Raw genomic sequence first — 27,804 nt, 5'->3', positions numbered from 1 at the left:
ATCGCTGATGTTGATTGTGCCTGGAAGGTTCACCAACAGCTCATGTATTACATTTTGAAAAACCTCAGCCGCACTTGAGATGCCAAAGTTCAATCACTTATATCGTCTTAACCCAACGTGTGTTGAGAATGTTGTGATGTAGCGTGATTCTTTGGCTAGGACCAGTTGGTGGTATCCTGAATGCAAATCTAGCTTTGAGAACTAGCAAGACCCACTGAGCTCCCCTATTAAGTCATCAATCGTGGGCGTTAAATGTCTTTCCCGTTTGATGGCAACATTGGGAAGGCGCATGTCCACGCAGATACGGATCTTCTCCGGGTTGTTTGGGCTTCTGTACGACCATGATTGGCGAGACCCAGGGCATAGGCCCCATAACCCATTCTATGATGCCGGCCTCTTTGAGCTGACTCAGTTCTTTCTCCACCCGCGGTCTGAGGTGGAATGCAATGCGCCGGTGTTGAAGTGTGACGACTTGTACTGTCTTGTCAATATGTAATTTCACTTCCCTGTGACATAGGCACCCTATTCCTTCAAACACTTCCTGGTACTGTTTGAGGAGCTCCGCCACTGACTTCTGATGTGACCACCCCTAAGTCTTCTGCTGTCTGGCATCGTAGTAGCATTCCATGTCCTTTTTCCACCACGTATACTTTGGTGTCGACTGTTTTGGACTCGTATGTAACGGAGGTTTGAAAGGTGCCTTTTGGAGCAAGCAGTGTACTCTGCCCATAGGCATAAACTTTGATCTTGGTCTCGGTTAAGATAGGAGCTGGAACCATCTGGTGGTATACATTCGTGGCAAGGATATTTATAGAGGCTTCGGTGTCGACGACGGCTAGCGTTGAAGGGGTGCCTTCTTGAATCTGGCACCCTGGTAGTTTCTTCGATGACTGGACTGTATTGCCGATGGTAAACAAGGAATGGATGACATGTTCTTCTGCTTCATCGTCATCCATGTCGCTGCCTTGTTCTGACTTGCTTGTGGCGGCATTGACTGGGGCTTTTCCAGTATACGTTTTACTTCATCTGCATACTTTCACAAAGTGGTGTTGTTTTCCACCGCCTGCGCACTTCTTTCCCCTCGCCGGGCAGTCAGTAAGCCTGTGTGATGGTCCACCGCAGTATCCACACTGTCTTGGCGGGGTTTGTTGTTTCAAGATTTTATCTTGTTTGAGGACGTGGTCATCGTATTGACAGATTCTTCTTTGATCGGTCTCTGGAGTGTGGCCTCCATGTGAGAGGCCCGGGCTTTCGACAACTCTTTCATTTGCCCCATCATAAGGATGTCGGGCTTGTCTGAACACAAAAGTCAGTATTGGCAGTGGGTTCAAAATGTTTATTCAATGCGGCTATCAGTGTTGCATGCATTTTAGGGGTTTCTTCAGGGAGGTTTTTTGATATTTTTTAGATGTCTTTTCCTCCTAAATGAAGTGTAATGGCTCTTTTTTAGCCATCTCCGACTTTGGAGGCTTTGAAGAATAACAGGACTCCGTCCACCCAGTCTTTTCATCGTGGTGCTTGCGCTGACGGGGCCCCTTCGACGACAAAAGGTTCAACTGGAAGAATCACAGACATGGTAAGTTGTTGCGGGCGAGTTACAGTAAGGTGGCTCTGAGTATCCACACAGTGGTGGTTGACGCAATGATGAGTCTTCTATTGCCTATTGTTTTCTCTGGCAACAGCATGCACAGAGTATCTCCACTCAATGTGCATTTACTGTATTGTCGACGTGTGGAAAGTGTGTTGTAATGTGCACAATGAGGAGGCAGACACGTGGACAGCACCATGTGTTTCTGATGTAGTGCCAGCAATCCTATAGGAGGTACAGTAAGGAAGCAGGCGCTTGGACAGCACCACGTGTTCTCGTCTTGCTGGCAGTCCTTGGGGCCTCACTGGAAATGGGCAGCCACAGCTGGGGAGGCAGGTCCTGACAAGGCAGCACTCATGTAGGAGACAGTACGCGGCAAGGCCGGGACTCGGAGGCCGGCCCAGAACACATTCGACACAGACTATTCTCAAAGGTATTGAGATTTAAATTGAGCATTTAAACATGAATCATATTGTATCACTGTCTGTGTTTTTGCTGATGACCTATGAAAGTGCTCTGATATCCCTCGGCCTGTTTCGCTCTATAAAATACTACAAAATAAGTAAGAAGGCGGCAGATATTCAATATAAAATTTTTAGTGTGGTCCTCATCTCACATCATGTAATGGGGTTCTCTGAACCACACCACCTGCATTCATCAAGGTCACAAAACTGAACATCACTCAAAAACTGAGTGGGCTGCCATGAGAAGTGACACATTGCTACATGAGGCCCATTGTATCTCACCATAACTTCAACAGTTGCATCAGATACACAGACAAGGGGTGCATGAACATTCCTTAACCCTTTAAATGCGGGCGTCGGCCACACTACCTCCGTGGTGCGGGTCACGACCAGTGGCCGACACCAGGGAGGGCGTTAATAAATCCTCGGGTGCGTAGTCACACCCGAGGATTTTTTTTTTTTTTATATCCCCGGGAGACACGGAAGCTTTTCTGTGTCTCCCCCCGCCCCCCACCCGCCCCTTTGTGACGTCGGCGCGCTGGGAGGCGTGCTGACATCACCTTGTTGATTTTCCCATTGGAGCACGTTCGGGAAGGCCTTGTAACAAAGGGGAGACACTCCCCTTTCTTACCAGGCCTTCCTGAAAGTGTTTCCTGGCCCCCGATTGCAGCACAGCTGCAATCGGTGGCCAGGAAACACCACTAGACACCAGGGATTTCACTTGGGGGGGTCGGCCCCCTCGGAAAACGGGCCGCCCCTGCGGGGGCATATTTAAAAAAAAAAAAAAAGGTAGGTGTCCCCTGGGGGGCGCGATCACTTTCGATCGCGCCCCCCCCCCCCCCCCGGGCTAAATTTTATAAAAAAAAATTAAAAAAGAAATGGACAGGGAGTCACCGTCAATACTTTTGTCAAAGGGTTTCCCTGGGGGCTGCGATCGGCCCCCAGGAAAACCAGACCCACATATAAAAGTGATTTTATATATATATATATATATATATATATATATATATATATATATATATATACATACATATATATATTTGCCACCATTTGTCTTGCAGTTGCAGCTTGCGTCTTCAAAGCAATGCACATACTTCAACTGTAGCTTTTAGGCAGCAATAAAAAAGTCAAGTAAGTATTGTGATTATGTTTCTGCTACAAAAGGATCAGACTTTTGTCTAGTGGCAGTTTTAGTGCCATAAAGAAGCGCAGAAGGTTTATATGCCTACTGCAAAGAGCAAATCTGTATTTTATGTCAATAGCTGAGTACATTAGTAAAGTCAGCCATTACCTGCGCTATAATACAAATGAAATGTATGTGCGGGGTGGAGGGCGGCTATGGAGAGATGAAGGGCACTTTTGCTGGGTGGTAATGAGGGAATCCGAGGAGGAGGGAGTGGGAGCACCAATAATGATTGTTGGACTGGGCACAGGAGGTGCTAAAGACTGTGATGAATGGTATGTGACAAGGTGTTTTTTGAGTGTCTTGAAAGAACGTGCTGATTGATGGAAGAAGCGCAGGTAAGGTGGCCTCTACTGTTGCACGTATCTCACACACACCATCGATTTTGTGACTGTCTACGTAGGCTACTGTTTTAGAGCAACAGTTTAGCCAATAGCAGAGATGACATCTTCATGGATGACTGCTGCCGTCACTCGGGTTATAGAGGACCGCTCTGACATAGGATCAGAGACTGAGACAGCATCTGAGGGATAGGACAATGGCGCAGACTCTGGGAGTGATTTTTTAGTTGGAGGAGTCCCATTCAATACCTCCTCTTCCAGTAAATTATGAGGGAGGTGATGAGGACTGTCCTGCTGTCCCTACGCAAGCACAGCCTGTGCAACGGGGTAATAGTGGGTTAGCCCAACCCAGAGAGCAGGTGAATGCGGCGGCAAGCAGAGAGAGAGAGTGCTCTCTTGGGAGCTCCCCAATTTAGTTCAGCCCCAAATTCCACCGCCCAAGTCGTATTGTGGAGACATCAAAATTATCTATCACAAAACAAACTGGTTTTGTAAGGCAGGCACCTGTGTTTTTGGTCCTGGGTTAGGCGGCCATATAGAGAAACATACTAAACCCAAAAATTTCTGGAAACTAGACATCCAGGGGAGTCCACAGAGGTGTGACTTGTATGGATTCCCCAAAGTTTTCTTGCCTAGAATACCCTGCAAAGCTGAAATGTTGAATAAAAACTCTATTTTTCTCGCATTTCTGTCACACAAACTACAGGAATATGCTGGGATCCACAAAATTCCTACCACCCAGTGATTCCTCACCTGTCCTGATAAAAACACTACCCCACTTGAGTGCCTATACCTAGTGCCTGCGTCAGGAATGGATCACCCCAGGGTCAACAGCTGCCTCATGTAAGGACCAACATTGACCGTTGTGTGATCTATTCCTGTCGCGGGCACCAGGCCTACCCACACAAGTGAGGTACCATTTTTATCAGGAGACTTGGGGGAACGCTGGGTGGAAGTAAATTTGTGGCTCCCCTCAGATTCCAGAACTTTCTTTCACCGAAATGAGAGGAAAAAGTGTTTTTTTTGGCCAAATTTTGAGGTTTGCAAAGGATTCTGGGTAACAGAACCTCATCAAAGCCCCATAAGTCACCCCATCTTGCATTCCCCTAGGTGTCTAGTTTTCAAAAATGCGCTGGTTTGCTAGGTTTCCCCAGGTTTCCTGAGCTAGAGGCCAAAATCCACAGGTAGGCACTTTGTAAAAAACACCTCTGTTTTCTGTGAAAAAATGTGATGCGTCCACGTTGTGTTTTGGGCCATTTCCTTTAGTGGGCGCTAGGCCTACCCACACAAGTGAGGTACCATTGTTATCGGGAGACTTGGGGGAACGCTGGGTGGAAGGAAATGTGTGGCTCCTCTCAGATTCCAGAACTTTCTGTCACCAAAATGTGAGGAAAAAGTGTTTTTTTGGCCAAATTTTGAGGTTTGCAAAGGATTCTGGGTAACAGAACCTGGTGAGAGCCCCACAAGTCACCCCATCCTAGATTCCCCTAGGTGTCTAGTTTTAAAAAATGCACAGGTTTGGTAGGTTTCCCTAGGTGCCGGCTGAGCTAGAGGCCAAAATCTACAGCTAGGCACTTTGCAAAAAACACGTCAGATTTCAATGTAAAAATGTGATGTGTCCATGTTGCGTTTCCTGTCACGAGCATTAGGCCTACCCACGCAAGTGAGGTACCATTTTTATCGAGAGACTTGGGGGAACACAGAATAGCAAAACAAGTGTTATTGCCCCTTGTCTTTCTCTAATTTTTTTCTTTCCAAATGTAAGACAGTGTGTAAAAAAGATGTCTATTTGAGAAATGGCCTGTAATTCAAATGCTAGTATGGGCACCCCTGAATTCAGAGTTGTGCAAATAACCACTGCTTCTCAACACCTTATCTTATGCCCATTTTGGAAATACAAAGGTTTTCTTGATACCTATTTTTCAGTCTTTATATTTCAGCAAATGAATTGCTGTATACCCGGTATAGAATGCCAAAATTGTTTTGAAAAATGTGGTTTTCTGATTCAAGTCTGCCCGTTCCTGAAAGGTGGGAAGATGGTGATTTTAGCATCAGAAACCCTTTGTTGATGCCATTTTCAGGGGAAAAAACGCAAGCCTTCTTCGGCAGCCCTTTTTTCCCATTTTTTATTTTTTTTGGGCTAATTTCTTGGTCTCCTCCAGGGGAAACCACAAACTCTGGGTACCATTAGAATCCCTAGGATGTTGGAAAAAAAGGACACAAGTTTGGCGAGGATAGCTTATGTGGACAAAAATTTATTAAGGCCTAAGCGCAAACTACCCCAAATAGCCAAAAAAGGGCTCAGCACTGTGGGGGGTTGGGGGGGTGGGAAGCCCAACAGCTAAGAGGTTAACTGCAATGTGTTGTAATCATTCAAGGCAGCATGGTAAAGTAGATTGTAAACATTGTATAGGGACATTTCCATGACCTGGCATTCAGTGCATCAGAATGAGCTGCTGTGAGAAGTGGCATGGTGTCACCTGAGGCCCGTTGTTTCACTCCACCACATTACCAGTAGTGATTCGAATTAGATCCACAGACATGCGTACATATACACTCTTTGAATGTAACGTATTGTGCTCACTGGTGACCACAAAGTACAATAGCTTGGAAACACTGTATCTTATACATCTTCATTACCTGGCCTTCACTGCCACATCAGTGCTGGGGGCGTTCATCCGCACCATGGTTTCTAGATATGAATTTCCTTTTGTTGAAAATTGTTCTGTGCTGTAACACAAATATATATCTCTTTCCCAATTTTTCCAATTTTTGTGTTTTTGAAGTCGAGTTTAAACTGTAAATGAGCACATTTTTGATGACAAAACAGTTGATTTTGTCACACATCTGGCCTGATTCTCAAAACAGTGCCTACCCATTCTAGCAACCGCAGTCTGTGTACCTAGTTAGGAAAAAATGTTAACGTCACACCAGGGAAATTTGTGATTTTACATATATTTCTTGATGCATGCATGTTTTCCAATGTGAAGCATCAAGGTTTCAGATTCTACATGCAAAGGGTTAAGAAATCATTTCCATGTTAAATACATGTATATATATTTTTGTTATTTTCTTTACATGGAAAACATTTAGCATCTAAAGACCTCCACCTGTGCTTCCACCCAATGAAAATGAGTTCATTTCGTTTCTGCACCACATACACAGGTGTAAGATTTGAAGTGCATGGAGTTTGGGAAAAGCATTGCAAATATCCCAAGTTCATCAAATTTCCATTGAACAGTCCTCTATCACTGCAGGAAATTCCTACTACTCGTCCACAAAGTGACACGTACGAATGTTGACAAATATGCATACTTCTCAGAATTTTCATATTTACTAGTGAACCCTTCTTATACAAAACTAGTTTAATGCATCATCTGTAAATTCAACCATTTACGCATGAAACGTTTTTGTAAATGAGGCCCATCAAACGCATTGGCGAATATGCTGGTGTAGTACCAGTATGCTAGCATACACTGCAGAACAAATTGGCACACTTCAGTTATACCAATAAATGTTCAAAATCATTGGTGGGACAGGCAGGCAGGTTAATGAATAATCTCATCTCACTGTTAGGTGGAGCCACATACAAATGATCTCAGTCCCTTTGCGTCAGTTTTTATTATTTTATTCAATTTATTGAAAGTATTATAAAGTTTCCAACTACCCAAAGGTGTACTGATGCTCAATACTGCCTAAAAATAAAAGTTAGCTGCTGCAACTTGTATATTTTTAGGTTTTGTCTACTAGACAGCACATGTGCTGTCTGTTGCAAGTCATATTGTTAACTTACAGTGGATTTAGAGCCCACCCATGCTTACCATTCTTTGGCTTCATTGGCATTCACATTTGCTTGCTTCTTATTCATTAGTATGTGTGGGTTTTCCTTCCTCTTCTTGTGTTTGTTCCTCCTCAGTAGCATAGATGCAATACTTCTGTCCTTCCATTGCTCACTTTTCAGGTGCTACTTTTTTCATTTTTTTAAGAACGGCACAAAGATTGCAAGTGTTTTCCAGCCATCTCCTTCACATACTGCTCTTCCTGCCCTCTGCCGCTCTCCAGTGTTGCTCACTCTTACGCTTGTGTGTCTCCCCCATTCGCCATTGTATTCTATCCATGTGCTTCCCTCCACCAAATCCACTTTTCTCTTTTTCTACCCCTCCCTAGCGCTCTGCTTTATCTCTTTCTCTCTCTCTCTTTTTTCTCTATCTCTCCTTTCCCCCTCCTGTGCCCAACGTGTAGTTTGCAACCCTACCAGCACTCCTCCATGGTGCTACTGCCCCAACGGCCACTTGTGTCACATGTGCCCCTTCCGTCCATCATATTGCTTCGGCCCTTCGGTTGCTTCCACCTCATGTTGATTTCCCACACATGCTTTAAAAAAAGTTTTACACTTTTTTTGCCCGCTATGCCTTAAAATGTTCTCGATGAAAGTTCCTCATCAAATACCAAGGGGCATATTTATACTCTGTTTGTGTCAAATTGTTGTCATTTTTTTTAATACAAATTCAGTGCATACCAAACTCCATATTTATATTTTGACGTTAGACACGTCTAACGTCAGAATATATGAGTTTGCACCATTTTTTGGATGCGTGCACATACCTTACATCAATGAGATGCAAGGTGGGCGTTACCATCTAAAAAATGGTGCTGACCCCATAGCCCCATATTCATCCCCATGTGCTAAAATGACGCACGGGTGGGAGGAGGGGCTTTGCATCATTATTTAACGCCTGGATCAGACCAGGCATTACGAGACCTGTGAACCCATTTCCATGGTTAAACACCATGGAATGGGTCCACAGGTACCCTCCCAAAACCCCATGAACACATCTACCCCCACCAGAGGGACACTGGAGGATGGGCTACTGCATCCCAGATAAGTAGGGTGAGTGATTTTTCTTTTTTTCTTTTGCCTTCGGGGGCCCTAACTTGGGGCCCCCTGCATGGCACAGGATACAGTGGCCATCCCCAGGGGACACTTGTCCCCTGTGCTGGCCATTGGGGCGGGGGCATGACTCCTGTCTTTCCTAAGACAGGTGTCATGTTTTTGGTGGTTGTGCCTCAGGAAATGGCGCTAGTCTGGTTAGAGGCATTTTTTTTGCCTCTAACAAGGCTAGCGTCATTTTTTGACACACAACCCCTCCTTCCCTACCGCCATCCCCACCCTGCTAACGACTTTTTTTAAAGACGTTAGCCCAAGTTTAGCGCCGGCTTGCACCATTCCTTTAATATGGCACCCGGCTGGTGCTGTGGAATGGCCCAAGCTGGCGCTATACTTTTTGCTGCAAAACTACGTTTGCACATTTTTGCGGCCAGGAGTATAAATCTGAGCCCAAGTTTTTGACAGTTTTGGTTGGAAGGGACAGATCCCTTTAATTCATACACAATACTGCTTCCCTGATTAACCAGGCATATCTTGTTGAAGAACGGTTCTTCCCGAAGAACAAGTGACCAAAGAGTGCTCTAACAGTAAATAAATGCTCAGAAAGTAATCAAAGACTCAATGACTACAGTGCGTTGTTTATTACAAAACCTTTCATGCAAAAGCCGAGATTGGCCCGATCTTCCAAATCCTAAATTCAGTCTCAAGAAGGATTTACTGATTAACACTTGTTGTAAAATAATTTCAAAAGTTTCAGTAGCTTTTGCAGAGAAACTAAAACAAATAGATATACATACTGTTTTATATCAAGGGAGGATCTCACATCACTGAAGGAAAAAGACGATGGCTAAAGACATCCCGGCCCCTCCCCTTCTGAAATTCCTATATAGCCCCTTCAACATGACAAAAGGGAGAGGGAAAAGAAGCATTTCTAATAGAGTCTTTATTGAACTCCGTGGCAGGGTGTGTATTTCAAAGTGACATTGCATGAGGCCAGTGTCCTATACATGATTAGAGGAGGACACCTATTGTGTTGTATAGCATTGCCTATTTTGTTTGTCAATCCCAGTTTGCTAGTCTGCTGCATTTTTTTCGAGTAGGTTTTAAGTCATTGTGTCCCTTTGTCTTCCTCAGCTTTTCCTGTTTGTGGTGTGGAACTTTGAGATCTACATGATACCACTGGCTTTGTTGTTACTATTGGCTTGGAACTACTTTTTGATCATGTCGGGAAAGGATAATAGACAGCAGGACACAGTAAGTCTTATACGCCTTTCTTTACTGCATGTGTCATTGTGATGCTTGTTGCTCACTTGTTCGAGAAAGAATGCTGCCATCGAGAGGACCTGATCTTTCCGTCCGAGGAAATATATCAATATAATTCTAATTGAATAGCTGAAATTATTTACAGTAGGACCCATTTAATTAGGGGTGAACAAAGGTGCGATGGCAGAGATGAGAACTGTGTAATTAATACATTTGTAGAAAATATGTGCCCCCTAAAATCACAATTCACACATTTTCTGGTGCCGAGCTGTGTGCCCATACTTACAAAGTAGGTCTTCCAATGAATGTATGTCTCTCCATGCAACTGACTCCCATATGTTCATGTGCCATTTGTATCATATTGTATGCTTCATAGATCAAGCCTCCATCTCTCGTATGCATCATAAGTTGCAAAGAGCAAGCTTTGTTAGTCTAGCAAAGAGGAGCTGCATGCCTCATTGGCAAATCATGTTGTGCAGCTCCCAGCTATGAAGAATGGTTCAGCTTCATTTTTAGGAACCAGCTGAAAGATGTTGTTGGTGTACTGCGAATGTCAAATTACTTTCTGCTGTCTGCAGGTTCGTCTCATTTTTATTGTCCATCGTGTTTTTAAACTCGCATGCTCACTGGCTGCATGTGGTTGTGTCAATGCACCACCACAGTCTTGGACAGGAGAGAATGTACTGCCACCTTTTCACGCTTACTCTCTTGTCCTTAGAAGTCGAAGAACCCTGTGGGTAGCATCTTGTGTGCTGGCCGGTGTGGCACACAGAGTGCACACCTCTTTCTGCATTGTGATACATGCAGACCCTGTAGGTCCAACTCATGCACTGTTTGGGCTGCATCACACACTGCAGTGATGTCTGACAATGTGTGTGTTGACCTTCCCAAAGTGCTGTGTCTCCACAACAATTAAGCAAAATCGGTTTATGTTGATACCTGGCTGAGCGGAACACTGTTATTTGGCATGTGCAAACATCCATTTGAATTGCAGAGTAGTGACCAAAATACCCATTTAGGCCCCGGAACTCTCCAGAGACTACCAGTACGCAGTGCTTTATATGGGTATGTACTGTCTGGTACTGAGTACCTGCACCTCTTTCATTTTAAAGGGAGACTACCTGCACTTCTCAGTATGGCTGCAATACATTTAATAGGAGAGTACCTGCACTTCTCAGGAGCAAGAAGGTACTCAAAATAGGGAGTACTGCACATCTATATTTCCATTTAAAACAAAACACTGCAACTAAGTGATGGTGGATAGCAACAACAATAATATCCCAAATGCCTTTAGAAACAGTGACACTGCCTGCCAGTAGCACTTCCCAAAAACTACTTTGCCTGTCAATAACACTACCCTGCACCAACAAATTCCTGCATTAACAACTACTTTCATGTAACTGCGCCGACCCCCTTCTTCCTGGCATCTTCCATCTAGTCTGTGCAAGCATGGACCATTCACCAGATTTTTGCCTTGGTGCAGGAAAAGGTTCCTCCTGGCCCTGTTCTGTCCGCATATCCAGAACTAATGGACTGGACCATAAAGGACTCTCTGGCCCATCAGATGGCAAATACAATATTTTGTGGTGAGACGTCTTTGAATCCTCCTTTCAAAGCCCAGCAGAGTTCCCTAGGAACTCAGGAATAAGTGGTATTTGTTCTGAGTGCATCCAGATCCTAGATCTAAACAGCTTTTCTTTAATTTCTTTTAAGTTCTGGCACTACAGAATTTAGGCTGCCACCATGTTCTTTTGGTGCACAATAATTTTTACTTTACTATTATTTCAAGGTGCATTTTTTAATAAAGCATTAATTATTTTGCCTAATAACGCCGACTAGACAGTCATATTCATTATGATTGTGGGTGTGTGTGATCACTTCTTTATAATATGTATGACTAGACTTTCACACAACCTGTCATTAGCAAATTGTTAACTGCTCATACATGATACCCCTAAGAGTCAAGGGGCCATATTTACAAGGCCCTAGAGCCACAGGCGTGTCACCTTTATACTAGAATACTTTTATTCCTCCTCCTTTTTGCTTTTTCTATGTATGCTACATTCTGCACACATAGGAATAGCAAAAGACTATGGGGGTCATTCTGACCCCGGCGCCGCCCGCCTGGAGGGAACCGCCAGAATACCGCTGCGCGGTCAAAAGACCGCCGCGGGTATTCTGGGTTTCCCACTGGGCTGGCGGGCGACCGCCAAAAGGCTGCCCGCCAGCCCAGTGGGAAACACCCCTCCATGAGGATGCCGGCTCCGAATGGAGCCGGCGGAGTGGAGGATGTGCGACGGGTGCACTAGCACCCGTCGCGAATTTCAGTGTCTGCTAAGCAGACACTGAAATTCAGGGTGGGGCCCTCTTACGGGGGCCCCTGCAGTGCCCATGCCATTAGCATGGGCACTGCAGGGGCCCCCAGGGGCCCCACGACACCCCATACCGCCATCCTGTTCCTGGCGGCCGAAGCCGCCAGGAACAGGATGGCGGTATGGGGGTCAGAATCCCCATGGCGGCGCAGCTCGATTCTACAGGGCAGCGGAAAACCGGCGGGAGACCGCCGGTTTTCCCTTTCTGGCCGCGGCTGAACCGCCGCGGTCAGAATACCCTGGGGAGCACCGCCAGCCTGTTGGCGGTGCTCCCGCCGACCCCGGCCACGGCGGTCCTTGACCGCCGGGGTCGGAATGACCCCCTATGTCCCTTCCTGCACATGAACAATCATTTAAAAATTACGATTTGGTACTTCTATGTGTGCTTCATCCTGCAGCACTCATAGAAGTGCCAAATCGCCATTGTAGATTGTTGATATACAGGAAGGGACACCTTCCTGCACATAAACAATCACACCCCTCAACGCAGACACCCTTGCACTATGATGCAAGGATGCCTGCATTGGCACTGGCAGCTAAATTTAGTGCTGGTGCAGGGGGAAACACAGGGGTACGCTGTATTTTTGTAAATACGGCGGCGCATCCCTGCGTTTCAAAAGTGGTGCGTCCCTGAAATTTTGTTGCAGCGCCACACAACAGCACTTTTTTGTAAACCTGGTCCAAGGAGTTTTTTAGGCAACATTAGATCTTAGAACGAGTGCCAACCATCCTGGTCAGCAGAGGATAGAGGCAGTCTCACCTTTTTATATTGTGAACTTGTTCCTACAACTCGATAGAGTTAGGGAAAGCTCGACATTTCAATACCAATCATTAAGCTAGGACTGGGGCTGGATGCGGTGATCAAAGCACCAACCCTAAAAATGAAGTGACGTTGTGTGCGGTGCCTTTTGTGTTATGTGTGTTCTTCCCATCATAAAATGTTTGCCATTATGTAAACTAGTGTTACGGGAAAATTATTCAGATGCACAATGAATCTCAACTTCTATTATTTTTAACTTCTGCAAGCAAATCTAATTAGAACTTAGTCGAATACAAAATGTTGTGTACACTTTCACACTGTTAGTATGGTTCTAGCCTAAATAGTTCGATTCAAACATTATTAATGCATTATCTTGGGACAGAAGAGTAATACATTTTTTAAAGTGTACTTCAATTGGATGTTGTTTAACTAGCTGAGCTGAGCAACTTTATAATTGTATACAAAAGTTAGATGAACATTTTATTCCCAAATTGAATGGTCTGATTGATCAAAGTTATTTTGCTATGAGACCAGAAAGATATGTCTAGAGAATGGAAAATCTTTACTGTATTGAAGAGTCTGCTAACAAGATGTCATTTTGGCGGCCAAATGGACGAGAGGATTAGGTGTAAATTTATAATAGCAAAACTTTCAAAATGCAGGCTGTCCTTGGGTTGAAAGTTGATCAAACACGTTGAATTTGCACAGTTATTAGCAAAAGTAGAAAGCAGAGAGATTTAAAAGAAAGCGTGAGTTGTAGCTGAAGTGACCCATGAAAGAGTCACAAATGAAAACAGACGTGCGGTGTAGTAACAAGGAAGGAAAAACCACTGCGTTGCATTTCTGTTATAGATGATCTTGAGCAACATGTTTGACTGTATTCAACACATTGTCCAGTGGTGTGACTAGCCTACCTGATTTGTCGAAGAAGACGGCAAGCAGTCCTTCTACTTTGTGTGTTTCCCCCTAGTTTTTCCTTTCTTTTGACATCTGGATTGTTTCACTTTGGTGTTTGTATGACTTTGCTATCCTCGAGGCACAGTACAGGAGCTCAGAGATATGTGCAATGTTATAAAACAAGTGTGCCTGTTGCTTTTCAAGTACAACTCTCCTATTACAGGCCTTGCACGTTTTGACAGGCTCGGCTGACAACAGTGGAAGCTACCACCTTCGGTTAGGACATGGAAGAGTATGATATGTTGTCCCTTTCATGAAAATGTCTCAGAGTGAGCCATATTTGTGGCAAGGCTGGCAGCACAGTCTGCATGCAGCTCTCTTTTAAAATGCAGCACGTGGTGGCAGCTGAGTGAATGCCCATGCAGTTCTGGATGGGAAGCCAATCTTAGAAATATATCTCTCTGCTCAAGAGATAAGAGAGTAAATGAATGACCTTATTTTCCACCTTAGGATAAATTAAGTAAGTTAACAATTCTGTCTGGAGAGGGACGTTCAATCATCTCAAGGAATGCAAATGCTTCAGGTGGTCCATTTGGCCTTTTGAGGAGAAGCCTATAGCCATGTCTAATTTTTCACACTAGGTGTTGCGTTTCCTGCCTTCTACATTCATATTGATGGCCATTCAGGATATAGAAGCATGGTAGCTGTTATCAGGGAAGTGTGAAGATTCTTTTTGTTCTCCAGGAAGCTGGGACTAAAAATAGAGGGCTCGAGGTTTGATTGAAGCTCTGATCTAGACAACCTTTCTTATGTCATGTTGGATTTTCTCGTTTCAAATGCCAATGGAGATTTCCAGCTAAAATATCACAAAGAAGATAATATATAATTTTATAGTAAACTAATGTTTGGTGTAAGAAGTTTTGTCTGAATGGACAGAAATCTCCACACAATGTAATGAGTTTGCACCCTTCAAAATCTTTGCCAGGGCCATTGTTTCTCTGAACCAACCTCAAACTAGACAGGGAAAGGATGACTCTCTCTCCCAATGAACCGGCTCCCAAAATGTACCAAACAACCACCTGGCCTTGGCTTCTTTAGATATAGTACTCCTAAGACTGCTAGAGGGGCCTCCTATTTGCATAAAGACTGTCATGATTTTGGATTGAATGATACCAGAGCACAGGAAGTTCTGTGCATCCTGTGGGACACTTTTTCTGTTGACCTTTGCTTGTTCAAGAAAGGTTAGCCAAGTGTTTTATTAAGAGACCCATCCTGTTGCTTACAAATGGTCCACTATTCTTTGGTGACAGACCTAAATGTCTACAACAACTTATGGTTGTTAAAAAAAACCTAATCAAGTCAGTGATGTATTGGAGTTTGACCCAGATTAACCCGGGACACCACAGGATTAATTTGAAGACTTGAAACTTCAAACAGAGCTGGACACACCTTGACAGCTGTACACTTCTTTCTTGAACCAACAGCACCATAATCATCAGTCAGGTCCTCAGGCTAGAACTATCATTACCGCTCTTGCGATCAAAGATTAAACTGAGATTCTTACTGCAGGTTCGACATATGCCCCCCCCTTGCTTGAGTTCCTGGGCATTATTAGTAGTTGTGGATATATTTGATGATGTTATGTGTATTTGTAAAGCGCACTATCAACTGCAAGGCTATCCTGGTGCTGAGCAGGTGTGTGTGCCTAGCCCTGCCATTGTAGGTTGGTCAATGGAAAAGCCAGGAATTCTGCTGCTTGTGTATTTTCAAAATGAGGGGAGGAGTAGAAGGTTGTTCCCTGCTTTAGGAGCAATGTAAGAAAAAGCCCCTCCTCCTGATCTGTTTCTGTGCATGTGTGGGATGTGTGCAAGTAGGAGTCCTGTGGAGCGGAGGTGTCTGGGTGGTTGGTCGAAAGAGATGTAACCATTCAAGTGGGTGTGGTCTGAGTTGTGAGTGTCCTAAATGTGTGTGTGAGGAGTTTGAAGTGAGTGTGTTTGTGTCTCAGGAGCCAGTGTAGTTCCCTGGTGTGTGGTGTGATGCAAGCTCTGTGTGGGAGGTTGAAGATAAACCTGGCAGCTGAATTCTGAATGGTTTGCACACAGTCTTCTACTGAGTTGCTTGGTGATTCCGACGTACCCAGTGTTCTCATAGTCCAACAGGCTGGTGACTAGGGCATGAGTGACGGTTTTTCTAGTGTTGCTTGGGAGTCATTTGAAGACCTTCCTCAGCGTCTTTAGTGTGTGGAAGCAGAATGCAGTGACAGCATTGACTTGTGCAGTCAGGTCCACTTTGCTGTCATGATGCATGATGGCCTCCATCTCTGATCTGGCTTGACGCCTTGCATCATTTCCCAACATTTTTCACCACAAGAGATTTAATTCATCATTGTCTGGATTGTAACCGGCTCACCCAGTACACGTACTGATTTGAATGTTGGGCTTACAGCAATCCCAAGTGACACTTCAGTTTCTTATTATCACTTATGTTTCTCATTGAGGTACTTTTTATACCATTTAAAAACTGTTAAGTAACTATGCCTTTTATTTTTATTGGGACCATTTTCAATTATTAAAATTATTTTTATCTAAACTTGGTTTGGAAATTAATATAACACAACATAGTATGCCTATGTGAAGAGCATTCATGTTATTGAGAGTAACAAGTTTCTTTTTACCCCCGATGAGTCTCATTCAAATGGAGTTTTATGTCTTTTGACTGGACACTGACAACTAACATCTTTCATTCCTCATTGAACACAAGTAGATATTTGAAAAGCAAATATAGAATACATTTACCTTTAAATGACATACTATTACATTACATATTATAAGCAATTAAGTAGCCACATAAGTGGTTATGATAGTGTGTTCCAGGCTGTGTAAGTGTCTGAGTATGGGTGTATAAATGGGTATATGAGTGGCTATATGGGTGGGTGTCTGGGTGTGTCAGCGGTTGAGTGGATATATGAGTGAGTATATCAGCGCCTCCATTGGTGTGTCACTGAATGCGCAACCAGCTATGTAGGTGTATGACTGGGTGTGTTAGCGAATGTATGAGTGTCTAAATGGGTATGTAAGTGGTTGTATGGACTGGTAACTGGCTCTGTGAGTGGTTGCTTGTGTGTGTAACTGTGTGCAAGTGGCTTTGTTAGTAGTAGATACTTAAGTGCTGCATGGGTGTGTGAGTGGATGTGTAAGTGCTTCTCTCACTGTGACTGGGTCTCTGAGTGGCTCTATGATTTTGTAAATAGGTATGTGAGTAGCTGGAAAGGTAGCTGATTGGGTGTATAACTGGGCGTATGGGTGTGTAAGTGTATGTGTAACTGACTGAGTGCTGGGTACACAAATACCTGTATAGGTGTGTGAGTGGGTGTGACAGTGTCTGCATGGGTGTGTGAAAGACTATGTAAGCAGATGTTTAGGTGAGTAAATGAGTGTGTGAATGATTTTATGGGTAAGTGACTGAGTGTTTCATTGACTATTTGTCTTAATGAATAGTGGGTACATAAGTGATTTTTTTAGGAGTATAACTGGGTGTGTAAGTGCCTGCCTGACTGTGTGAGCGGGTGCAAATTGCATACTTTTACATTTCATACTATAAGCAAGCAACCACATCTCATTTCAAACACTTTCATTCATAATGGCTTAATAAAACAGCTATATTGTCAGTATAGCAATTCCTCTTCTTCCTTTGCTGTCTTAATGTTCTCATTGAACCTCCCTTCTATTTTTCCTTTTACTGTAGTGCCTAGAAGCTGCACATTTTATTTCAGCTTATATACTCATAGTTTTTTTTTTATATCCTTTTTATAGTACACCCTAATTCACATACCTGCAAAATCTCTTTGCTGTTGTACAACGTTTATGTTACTATCTGTTTTATACTGCGAATCTCAAGTCAGAAGAATGGCAATCATCCTCCACTCTCAGTAGAAAAGTACCAATAATAGCTACCCTTCCCATTGTGCTATCACTCATACTGCTCTGTTTAGGAAATCACAGACTTCCTTTCATCTTTTATTTTTGTTATCCCACTTCTAAATGTTCACTATTTGTCAATCCTTTCAATGTTTCCTGCAAAGAAGCCCAATTCTGTATGTTTTTTGTTTGACGATCTGTGGAACCACCCTGGGGCTCAGCATGCCTACCCTCCATTCCCGCTGGTAGGGTCTGCAGTGGATCCATTGATTCACACAGGAACCCTTAAAAGCATTCACCAATCTGCTGCAGTGAAAATATATGTAAAATATTGTTAATTATGAGACATACAATCCCTACTTAATAATGTTTGCACACCAGTCTGCTTTTCAGTTTCACATTGCAGTCTTTTTTTTGTTCTCTTCCCTCACACTCTTTTAGCTCAATTTCCATAGTAACCAAGTTTCCAATCGTCTCTGCCTACCAGTAGGCCAAAAGTTCACAAGACTTTCTCTCAACAGCATACTATCTTCAACTTAACTGTACCAGATGTAGTTGACTGTTTTCAATTCCAAGCATATCCCAAACAAGATAACTTTTTCTTATTTTTCCAAAAGCCAATCACAGTTAGCTACTTTATTTCATAAAGCCACTACCTAATTTTAATTCCCTGCACATCTCCAGCATCTAATCAAATATGCTACTTTATGTTTTACTTGCTGTCCTCCATTTTAACTGCCTTTCATCATCAAAACTGCCTCATTCTGCTGCAGCCTTTTCCTGTGTGCTACTCCTGACCGTCTACAAAATGGTCAGAGTCCGGATTGTAGGCCAAAGTTTTGTGGTTTGGGCCAGAGAGAGTGTTGGAAAGAGTGGCATTGGCAGGGGCCTAGCTTTACCTAATGTAGACATTACTTGGATGGCCAGAGAGGGTTGAAGTGGCATCAATTGCTGCCTTTGGTTGAAAGCATTGTGGATTGCCAACACCCAGACCTCATTATTGTGCACTGTGATGTCAATCACCTAGGCACAATTATGATGGTAGGACTGGAAATCCTAATGAAGGATACCTTTGGTAAATTAATGACACTTTTCCCACATACTGCCTTGGTGCTCTCCAATATTTGCCAAAAACAAAAGTGACAGTGGTTTACCAAATTTTGTCAGCTGATAGAGAAATCCAGGAAACATGTCAATAAAACTGTTTCTGCAATCCTTCAAGATCACAACATTGACTCTACTGTATATACCATAACAACTTATGGTTTTATATGAACGGAATATATCGAATAGACGAAGTCCACTTCATGGACAGAGGCAACAGGATGTTCCTCAACAACCTAAAAGATTGCATCCTGTTTGATGTGTAATTATCATCTACACATCATAAACACAAAGGCACTTTTCAGAGCCAATCCTTTTCTCAAACACTGGTTCTTTTTTCTTCACATCCTTTAGGTGTATTTCTCACCCGTACCAGCAAATCCACCACGTCTGTTATATTGCGGGAGGATCTGCGATGGATCCATAGATCTGATGTTGCTGTATGGTGTGTGAGTGCATGTGTGGCTCTGTGAGTAAGTATATAAGTGACTGCATGGGTCTGTGTGTGTCTGTGTGAGTGTATGAGTGTGTGGGAGTGTATGAATTGGTGTGTGAGTGGGTGTGTGAGCGTGTGAATAGCTGTGTAAGTGTGTGTGTGTGAGAATGGCTGTGTGGGTTTAAGAGTGGATTATGAGTGGGTGTGTAGGTCTCTTAGTGGGGGTATGAGTGTGAATTAGTGTGTGAGTGGCTGTTGTAGTGATTTTGTGGGTCTGTGAGTGGGTGTGTGGGTCTGTCAGTGAGTTTGATAGTAGTTTTGTGGGTATGTATGTGAGTGAGTGATATTTAAAAATTGGGGTCTGGATCCGCAGATCTATCATATATATATATGTATATATATATATCCAGTGTGTGGTGGGTGGACCCCTATGGTGTTACACCTTATACTGGGTCCAGTGTGTGGTGGATACCTATGGTGTTACACCTTATACTGGGTCCAGGCTACCCTGATTAGATACTGTTACAGTGTCTAGACAGCCAGGGCTCTCTAGGGTAGCTGTGGTGAGCAGCCAAGACTTATCTAAAATATATGTGAAACAGTTGTAATACCACAGTAGTCACACAGTAACTTAACACACAGGAAAGAAACCATACAGTTTTGAAAAAATAAAGGTACTTTATTATAGGCACACCAAACTATACTACCATTAGTATACCTCCCTCTGGAGGTATGAACACACAGAATTTACACTGGTAAGTACTCAGTAAAAGCATAAATTAGCAAGGGCACTATGGGGGGATGGGGCAAACCACATACAAATAATAGAATGTGAAAGGGTGTCTCCCACCAGAGTGTATGGAGTAGTTAGCTAAGGGATGGGGAAGAGTGGAACCCCAAAAGGTAAGTACCAAGAAGATCCCCAGCGGTCAGGTGCAGAAAGGTAAGTTACCCGGTCGTCCCATAGTCTAATGTGGGCACGTTCTGGTTGGAGAAATGCAGAAGCAGGACCAGGTGTGAGGAAGACCTGCAAAAGTCCAGTCCATGCAGGGGTGTCCAGATGGGGCATGACTCAATCCCCCCCCTTCTGTAGCTGACAATCCGGGTCGTCAGTGATGGCTGAAGTCCAGCTCTTGGATCCAGGAGCTGCAGAGGGGTCTCTAAAGTCACCTACGAACTGTCCCTCGTTGGTCGTCGGTTTGCGGATGGGTCAGTGGTGTGTGGGACCACCAACAACCACACAGGCAAATGCAAAAGAGCTGTTGGAGGTTTTGCAGAGCTGTGGAGGACCAGCAAGCTCCCGGGGACTCAACCATTGGAGGAGAGTCCGGACTGACTCTCAAGATGCAGGAGAGCCAGAAGAAGCAGTCAAAGCTCCCACAAGCAACCCACTGGTAGCAGGCACAGTAAGTTGCAGTGAGGCCCAGTCAACACACCCAAAGAGAGTCCCCCATCACTGGAGCTGCAGAAAGGAGACTGTCCTTGCAGAGGTAGTGTTCTGGTGGCTGGGGCTACTTGGAGCCTGGAGATACCTTGTAGTAGGAGTCAACAAGCCTTGGTTGGTACAGCATTTGTGGTTCACATGAGTTCTGTCCTATTGGTAGAAACAAGGTCTCACTGTCTCCCGCATTGAACAGAAGGCAGAGAGGACCCTCAGAACCATCACCTGTGTTGGAGAATCTTCGCAGATCCAAACAAATAGAAAGAGGAGTGTAGTAATGGTATGTTAACTGCACATCCTACATGTGTCCAGCAGTAGTTTTGAACAATTCTAAGTCTTGTCCCATAAAAATTAAGGTATGGTGCTGTATGGTTACCAATGCCCTACTACCCCAAGGCATAAACATGTACTTAACAGAGCACATATAATGCAGTAAACAAAAGATGGAACCATAGCACTCAAAGTAATTCCAATATAGTGTGATAAATTGTGGAAATTCCAATACGATCCAGGCTTTTTAATAGATGCATCCCATATTCTTCATCATTCTTCTGAAAAGAGTTTCAATCAAGAAAAACAGTCCTCATTTATCAAGTAGCACACCAACATCCAACTTGTGTTTCATCACAGCATATGACTTTTTCAAGGCTGCCGGGTACAGAATATGCATAGAACATAAAAAAACGACTTAAAATCATGAGACACAACATCCTATCACCATCATATTCATATAAAGTAGGTAAGAGCCAAAGACATAGAGGGTTATCCAAGCAGTGCTCTCAAAGTGGCATCTATAACAACAGTACAAAACACCAAAAGTAGTGTGAGCCCATAGTGGCGTATATAACAATAATACAAAACATCGAAAGTAGTGTGAGCCCAAAGTGAGCCAGTAAGGATACGCAATTAAGGCAAACAACAAAGAGTGTCAAAGATGCACTGGTGTAAAGAGAAGTAAGATGAGACTAGTGCCAAACTGAGACAGAACCTACCAGCAAGATGAGACTAGTGCCAAACTGAGTCAGAACCTACCAGCAAGTAGCAAAACATGGTAACAGCAGACTGTTAATGTGAGGCCATTCACGTAAAAAAATAACTGTAATAGAATATAAGTGGCTTTATCCTTTGGCCAAGCACAACAATCACACAGTAGCCATACTGGAGAACAAGCGAAGAAGACATAAAATACCTGTTTACATAAGTAAAGATCCTGAGAGATGTGCCCAGGTGGTACAGTACCCAAACATCACTCAACCAGATAAACGGATCCAAGTGAAGTCGATAATACACAGTAGTCATGCTCAATGAACACTGTATAACATAGGACCATTATACGTCCTAATCCTATGGTGGCACATATCTTCACAGATCTGATAGACAGAGGATCCCACCAGTAGGACATCATTGCCTTAGGTGCTTGTGGGTGCAGGGGAGTGACTCCTTCACTTCAAAGGAGATTCTTTCTTGCTTTGTGGTGCAGTCAAATTCTTGCTGACCCCAGAGGATGCACAGCCTTGGAGATGTTGCAGAATACTGACAGGAGACGCAGAAACAATGTTGAAAAGATAAGTCTTCTCAGGCAGTGCAGTCTTGTTCGGCTCCTGTGTAGCCCAGCAGCGGTTCCAGAGGCCAGGAGCAGAAGATGTCTTGCAGAGGGTTCTTGGCAGTATCCCAAAATAGCCAAAAAAGTGGGTTTGGTCGCTTTCTGGGGTGACCACCTATCAGGAGGGGTCACTGATGTCAGCTACCTGGCTTACGAAGTCAGGTGCTCCCAGAGGCCTCTGCCCATCTTGGTTCCAACATGGCAGAACCAAGTGGCCAACTGGAGGAACTCTCAGTACCACCCTAGGGTGGAGATGGATAGTGGAGCGGTCACTACCCTTTCCTTTGTGTGTTTCATGCCAAAGCAGGGGCCGGTGGTCCCTGGACTGGTGCAAACCAGATAAAGCAAGGAGGGCACCAAATATGCCCTTCAAAGAGGTCTGGTGGCGCAGGAAGGCTACCCCTCCCCAGCCCAGTAACACCTATTTCCAAAGAAGAGTAGGTAGCACCCCTTTCCTACAGGAAATCCTTTTTTCTGCTGTCCCCTGCTCAAGCTGGTCAAGCCACAGGAGGGCAGAATCATGTCTGGGGGGCTGCAGCAGTGGAGGCTGCTCGCAGACCCTGAAAGACTGGTAGGAGCAGAACTTGGGGATCCTCTAAGGAACCCCCGGGGTGCATGGAATCATGTCTACAATACTGTAATTAGTATTGGGGTATGATTTCAACATGTTCAATACCATACATGTCCATGTTCAGAGTTATCATTTTGTAGCTGGACCACAGGTGGCCAGTACATAGATAAAATGGCTTCCCTGCACTTATGAAGTCCAGGGAATTGGAACTGGAGTTCATAGGGGAACCTCTGCTCATGCAGGGGTGCCCACACACACAGGGATGTGCCCCCTGCCCTTTGGGCCGAAAGGGCCTACCATAGGGGTGACTAACAGTGGCCTGGCGTACTGACTGGCAGTGAAAGGGAGCATGCACCATTTCATGCAGGCTGCAAATGGCAGCCCTGCAGACACAGTTTGCATGGGCTCCCCTGGGTGGCATAATACATGCTGCATACCATGGGAGACCCCTGCTGTACCAATGCCCTGGGTATCTACGTACCATCTACCTGGGACTTCCAGGAGTACACCAGCATGTCAATTGCGGGGTGTATGAAGTAGGAAATAAACCAAATTTGGAGGAGAGAGCACAATCACTGGGGTCCTGATTAGGAGGATCCCAGTGAAAACAGTCTAAACGCAATGACATCAGGCAAAAAGTGGGGGTAACCATGCCAGGAAAAGGGGACTTTCCTACACACAGAGATAAATATATATATAATCACTTAAAAAAACAAAGGCTACAGGGACATTATAGTTAAGCAGTTTGGCTCAGATTTTAACACTACCAGACCATAGGAATTCACCAGTTATAGTTAAAGTTACCTCAAGTAACTATAACTCATGCCCTAAAGTAACTATAACTTGTGCCTTCACCATGCAGTGACAATTACCCCACAAATTACAGCAATCATGCCATCTTTCATAACATCATTGATAATATCAATGTAATATTTTCTGTAAAATGTTTGACAAAAAAACTGCATGGCAGGGGTGCGAGGTATAGTTAGCTTAAGGCACGAGTTATAGTTACTTGAGGTAACTCTAACTATAACTGGTGAATTTCTATGGTTTGGTACGTTTAAAATCTGAGCCTAGCTATAATGTCCCTGTAACCCTTGGTTTTTTAAGCGAATAGCTATGTTTTTTTAAATTCAATTTCCTAACTATAACGTTCCTGTAACCTTTGTTTTTTCAGTGAATTTCTATGTTTTTTTAACATGTAGTCATTTTCATTACTATACGTTAATCCAACCACCGCCGCATGGGGTCTTTGGCCGTGCATGGCGGCAGTCGGCCACAGGGCCTGGCTGCAGACCAACCCCCTATAAGCACCCAACCTTGCACAATGCACGGCCTTCTCCCGTGCACAGTAGAGGTTGCCCAAAGGGGCTTGCCTGCAGCCAGTCCCTGCTGCCAACCCCTCTAACCACCCAACCCAATGCTGTGCACGGATCTTTGCGCATGCACTGTTAAAGTTGTCCGTAGCCTCGCTGGGTGTGAGAGGCAGTATCTTGGGGTAAGAGTGGCTATCAGAGTGTCTGTCAGGGCATGAGAGTGCATGCATCAGTGTTTTAGTGGGTGCGTCAGTATGTGCGCGGGTCTGTGATTGGGTGCATCAGGATGCCAGTGGGTCTGCGAGTGGGTGTATGACAGTCTGAGTGGGTGTGTGAGTGGGTGCATAACTGTCTGAGTGGGTCTGAGTGAGTGCATGAGGGTCTGACTGGGGCTGTGCTTGAGGGACTGACTGGGGCTGTGAGTGGGTGTGTAAGTGTCTGAGTGGGTGTGTGAGAATTGATTGAAAGAGAGACAGAGAGAAAGAAAGTGAGAGGGAGAGAGAAATTGAGTTTTTTAGGCTTTGATGTCTGATATACTTAGAATGAGATCCAATTAAAAATAAAAAATGCATTTTTTATTTAAAAAAAGGTAAAAACTCTAGCTGGTCTCCAACCCCGTAGCTTACTGTAAAGGTCTGCAACCTTCACATTGAGCCACGGGTTTTTTTTTTTTTTTTTATTGTTTAGCCCTTTGTCGGGCTCTCTAGGACCGCGAGCGGGCTCCCACGCGTTCCATCTTTATTTATTAATAAAATAAATAAATAAAATGTCCTGTACGGGCAATCTGGGACTTCCATAATTATATATATATATATATATATATATATATATATATATATATATATTTTTTTTATTTTTTTTTGTTTGTTTGTTTGTTTTGTTTTGTTTGTTTTCATTAAATAAAATGCCCATTACGGGCTACCTGACACTTCCTTAAGGCTTCCCCTGCAGTGTCATTGCTTCAGCAAGCATGAAGCTGCTTTGACAGCAGCTCCATGCTTGCTGAAGCATTTCATCTCTGTCCCCTGCAGGCATGCAGGGGAGAGAGACGAAAGCTCTGCTGTTTGACAGTGGGACCTGCTTTAAAGGTCCCGCTGTCAAACAGCAGAGTGTTTACTGTGTCTTTGCTGCAGCTGCTGCTCCCCAGCCAAGCCAAAGCAAACAACTATCTGCTGGGGTTGGCACCCCGAGACATAGCAGGAGCCAGCTCTTGGGGGTGGCAGCCCCCAGGGCCATCAGTGGCTCCACGAGGGGGGGGCCACGCGACCCCCCTCCAAGGTGAAGATAGCCCTGGGGGATGGTGGTCCCTGGGGCTAATGGGGGTCCCATAGAGACCCCCTTTATTTTCTTATACATTTGCCCCGGGGAGTGGTGGTCCCCGGAGCAGCAAGGGGGCCGGTGGGGTGCATGCGGCCCTCTGCAAAACAATTTACATTTTACCCTGGGAGGTGGTGGTCCCCAGGCAGCGGGAGGGGGCCAGATGGCCCCCCACATATTATATGAAAGCCATGGGGAGGTGGCGGTCCCCAGGGCAGCGGTGGGGCCACAGGCCCCCCTGCATCCAAAAGAATAAGCACAGGGAGGGGGTGGTCCCTGGGGCATCGGGAGGGGGCCAGGAGCTCCCCCCCAACATATTTTTATTTTTTTTAAAGCCCCCGGGACTTGGCCCACCCAGGGGCATTGGAGTAACAAAGCGTGGGAGACGTGCTTCATTTTGCAAAACAAAATTATGAGCAGATTCATGGATCCACCACGTCTCCACTAATAACATTTAAAAAAAATGCTTTTTAGACCTGGGTGGGTCCCTTTGGGACCCCACCACCAGGGGTGAGGATGTTCATGCCCTGGCCCCTTTTGTTTGTTTTTTACTTTTATTTTGAGGGGTCGGCTGAAGCCAACTCCCAAGATGGCTGAAGCACTTCAACGACTTCTGTTGGTGAAGTTATCAGCCAGTCAGATCTCGACACGAGATTGTTAGGGGTTGCGAATCCTTCATGTCCCTAGATATACAAATGTGTTTTTCCCTTAATTACTCAAAAACTACTGAACAGAATTACACAAAAACAACAAAAAAAAGCACTCTTTCTGGACCAGGACCTACCTTCCTGACAAATTTGGTGTAATTCCGTCCTGTAGTAGTTGCACTACTGCTGTTCAAAATCCCTATGGAAAAATGAGTGGGAAAATGTGTTTTGGGACCCCCCCTTTTTTGTCTGCCCCCTCTGGACGGATCACCCCAAAACTTTCTAGGCAGCAGCTGACAGGACTGGCAATTTTTTGGGAACGTTTTGTGAAGGTTCGCCAAGTGGCGCCATGGATACAGGCAAGTAAAAAAACACTTTTTATATAGAAACTAGGTCCTAACTATAACTTCCTAGTGCAACCGGCCCTAGGTTATATATATATATATATATATGTTTACCTAGAAGATGTCAAGTGAGGTATTTTTACAATGTACTGGTACCTCAAGATAAAATGACACAAAGGAAATGGTATGATAGGGAAATGTGGACAATGAACTGGTCTCTTCGCACAGGCATCTACCTCCCTCAAGAATCAACGAGTTTTCTGGCTTCAGTCTGCTACAGTGAGAGTGAGCGCTAGCAGGGTATCATATAGCTGATTATGAAGTTTCCGACTGGTGTAGTATTCTAGCTTCAAACCAGCCAATGTTAAGCTCCTACTGTACAAATACGCTCCAATTTTGACTGCACTCCTACGAGTCTATTTCTGTAAATCAATCATAGAAAAAAATTCGGAGATCTGTCATAGCCACTTGTCTTTCTTCTCCCTGACACAGCAGAGAATACTTGGGAGAAGTCCAGAAAATAGGGGGAGGTCAATCAAAGGATCTTGCCCCACTAGGCGTGGGCTATTCTCAGAGCAACAAGAAGAGTGTACACCTCCTCATGAAGTGCAATAGCTCTGTCAGAGCAGGGTCCATAAGAGATGCTTTCCATTGCCCTCTGCTCAGGAAAAGCACCAACATTTAGGGCAACTCACAGTCTGGTCCAGAAATCTGTTTGTCTGTTGCACAGCAGATATCTGCACTTTAGATCTGATGTTATATCTCGTATCCAAAATATTATTTAGGACGGTAGAGTACATAAAAACTGTAGTATATGTGTACGTAGTGGCTGCTAAATCAAATTATGAATTAATAATTCGAATTCACAGATAAATTGTCTTTATTCCTGGGCCCATAAGTATCCAATGTTCAACTATGTTTGCCCAGAGTTAGCACAATAGCAGAAATATGGCAAACACAGTTTCACAGCTGTGCACTGTATCTCAAGCCAAATCAAGTTCACTGCAGCAGACCTGCCCAGGCCAAATCTCACTCATAGAATGACTGTGCAGGGATTCAGTGAAATGTTTTTAATTGTTCACAGAAACACAAGAGCACTAGTATATAGAAGGAGATCAATGTATTGGCGATGGCATGAACAGGGCAGGCATCAAGAATGTTTGCTGCCAATGCGGTAAATAGTAGCGACGCTGAACCGCTGCTTATTTCCTCGTAGGGGAGAGAAAAGCAGAAGCTGCGGGTATACAGGCCTCCTGCAAGCCGGCATTGGTGTTTGGTGAGCTTCGCTAGAAGAAGAGTTGTGGAATGTCTTGACAGCATCAGGAGCTCGGAGTGATGTGACCTTGCAGTTC

General features: G+C 44.4%; 1 protein-coding gene across 6 annotated transcripts in view; it reads left to right on the top strand.

Annotated features, from left to right (window-relative positions):
• The window catches only part of MCTP1 (multiple C2 and transmembrane domain containing 1), a 2,197,525-nt gene that overhangs the window by 1,958,119 nt on the left and 211,602 nt on the right, over window positions 1-27,804 (top strand). For all 6 annotated transcript variants that reach the window (XM_069225469.1, XM_069225480.1, XM_069225487.1 and 3 more), the window contains one exon: window positions 9,599-9,718. In XM_069225469.1, the coding sequence (XP_069081570.1) occupies window positions 9,599-9,718 (120 nt within the window). The remainder of the gene's footprint in view (window positions 1-9,598; window positions 9,719-27,804) is intronic.

The sequence above is a fragment of the Pleurodeles waltl genome, chromosome 1_1 (assembly GCF_031143425.1).
Source record: "Pleurodeles waltl isolate 20211129_DDA chromosome 1_1, aPleWal1.hap1.20221129, whole genome shotgun sequence".
NCBI classification, from domain to species: Eukaryota; Metazoa; Chordata; class Amphibia; order Caudata; family Salamandridae; genus Pleurodeles; species Pleurodeles waltl.
The sequence above is the reverse complement of the archived record's forward strand: the minus strand, read 5'-3'. Positions and strand labels throughout refer to the sequence as shown.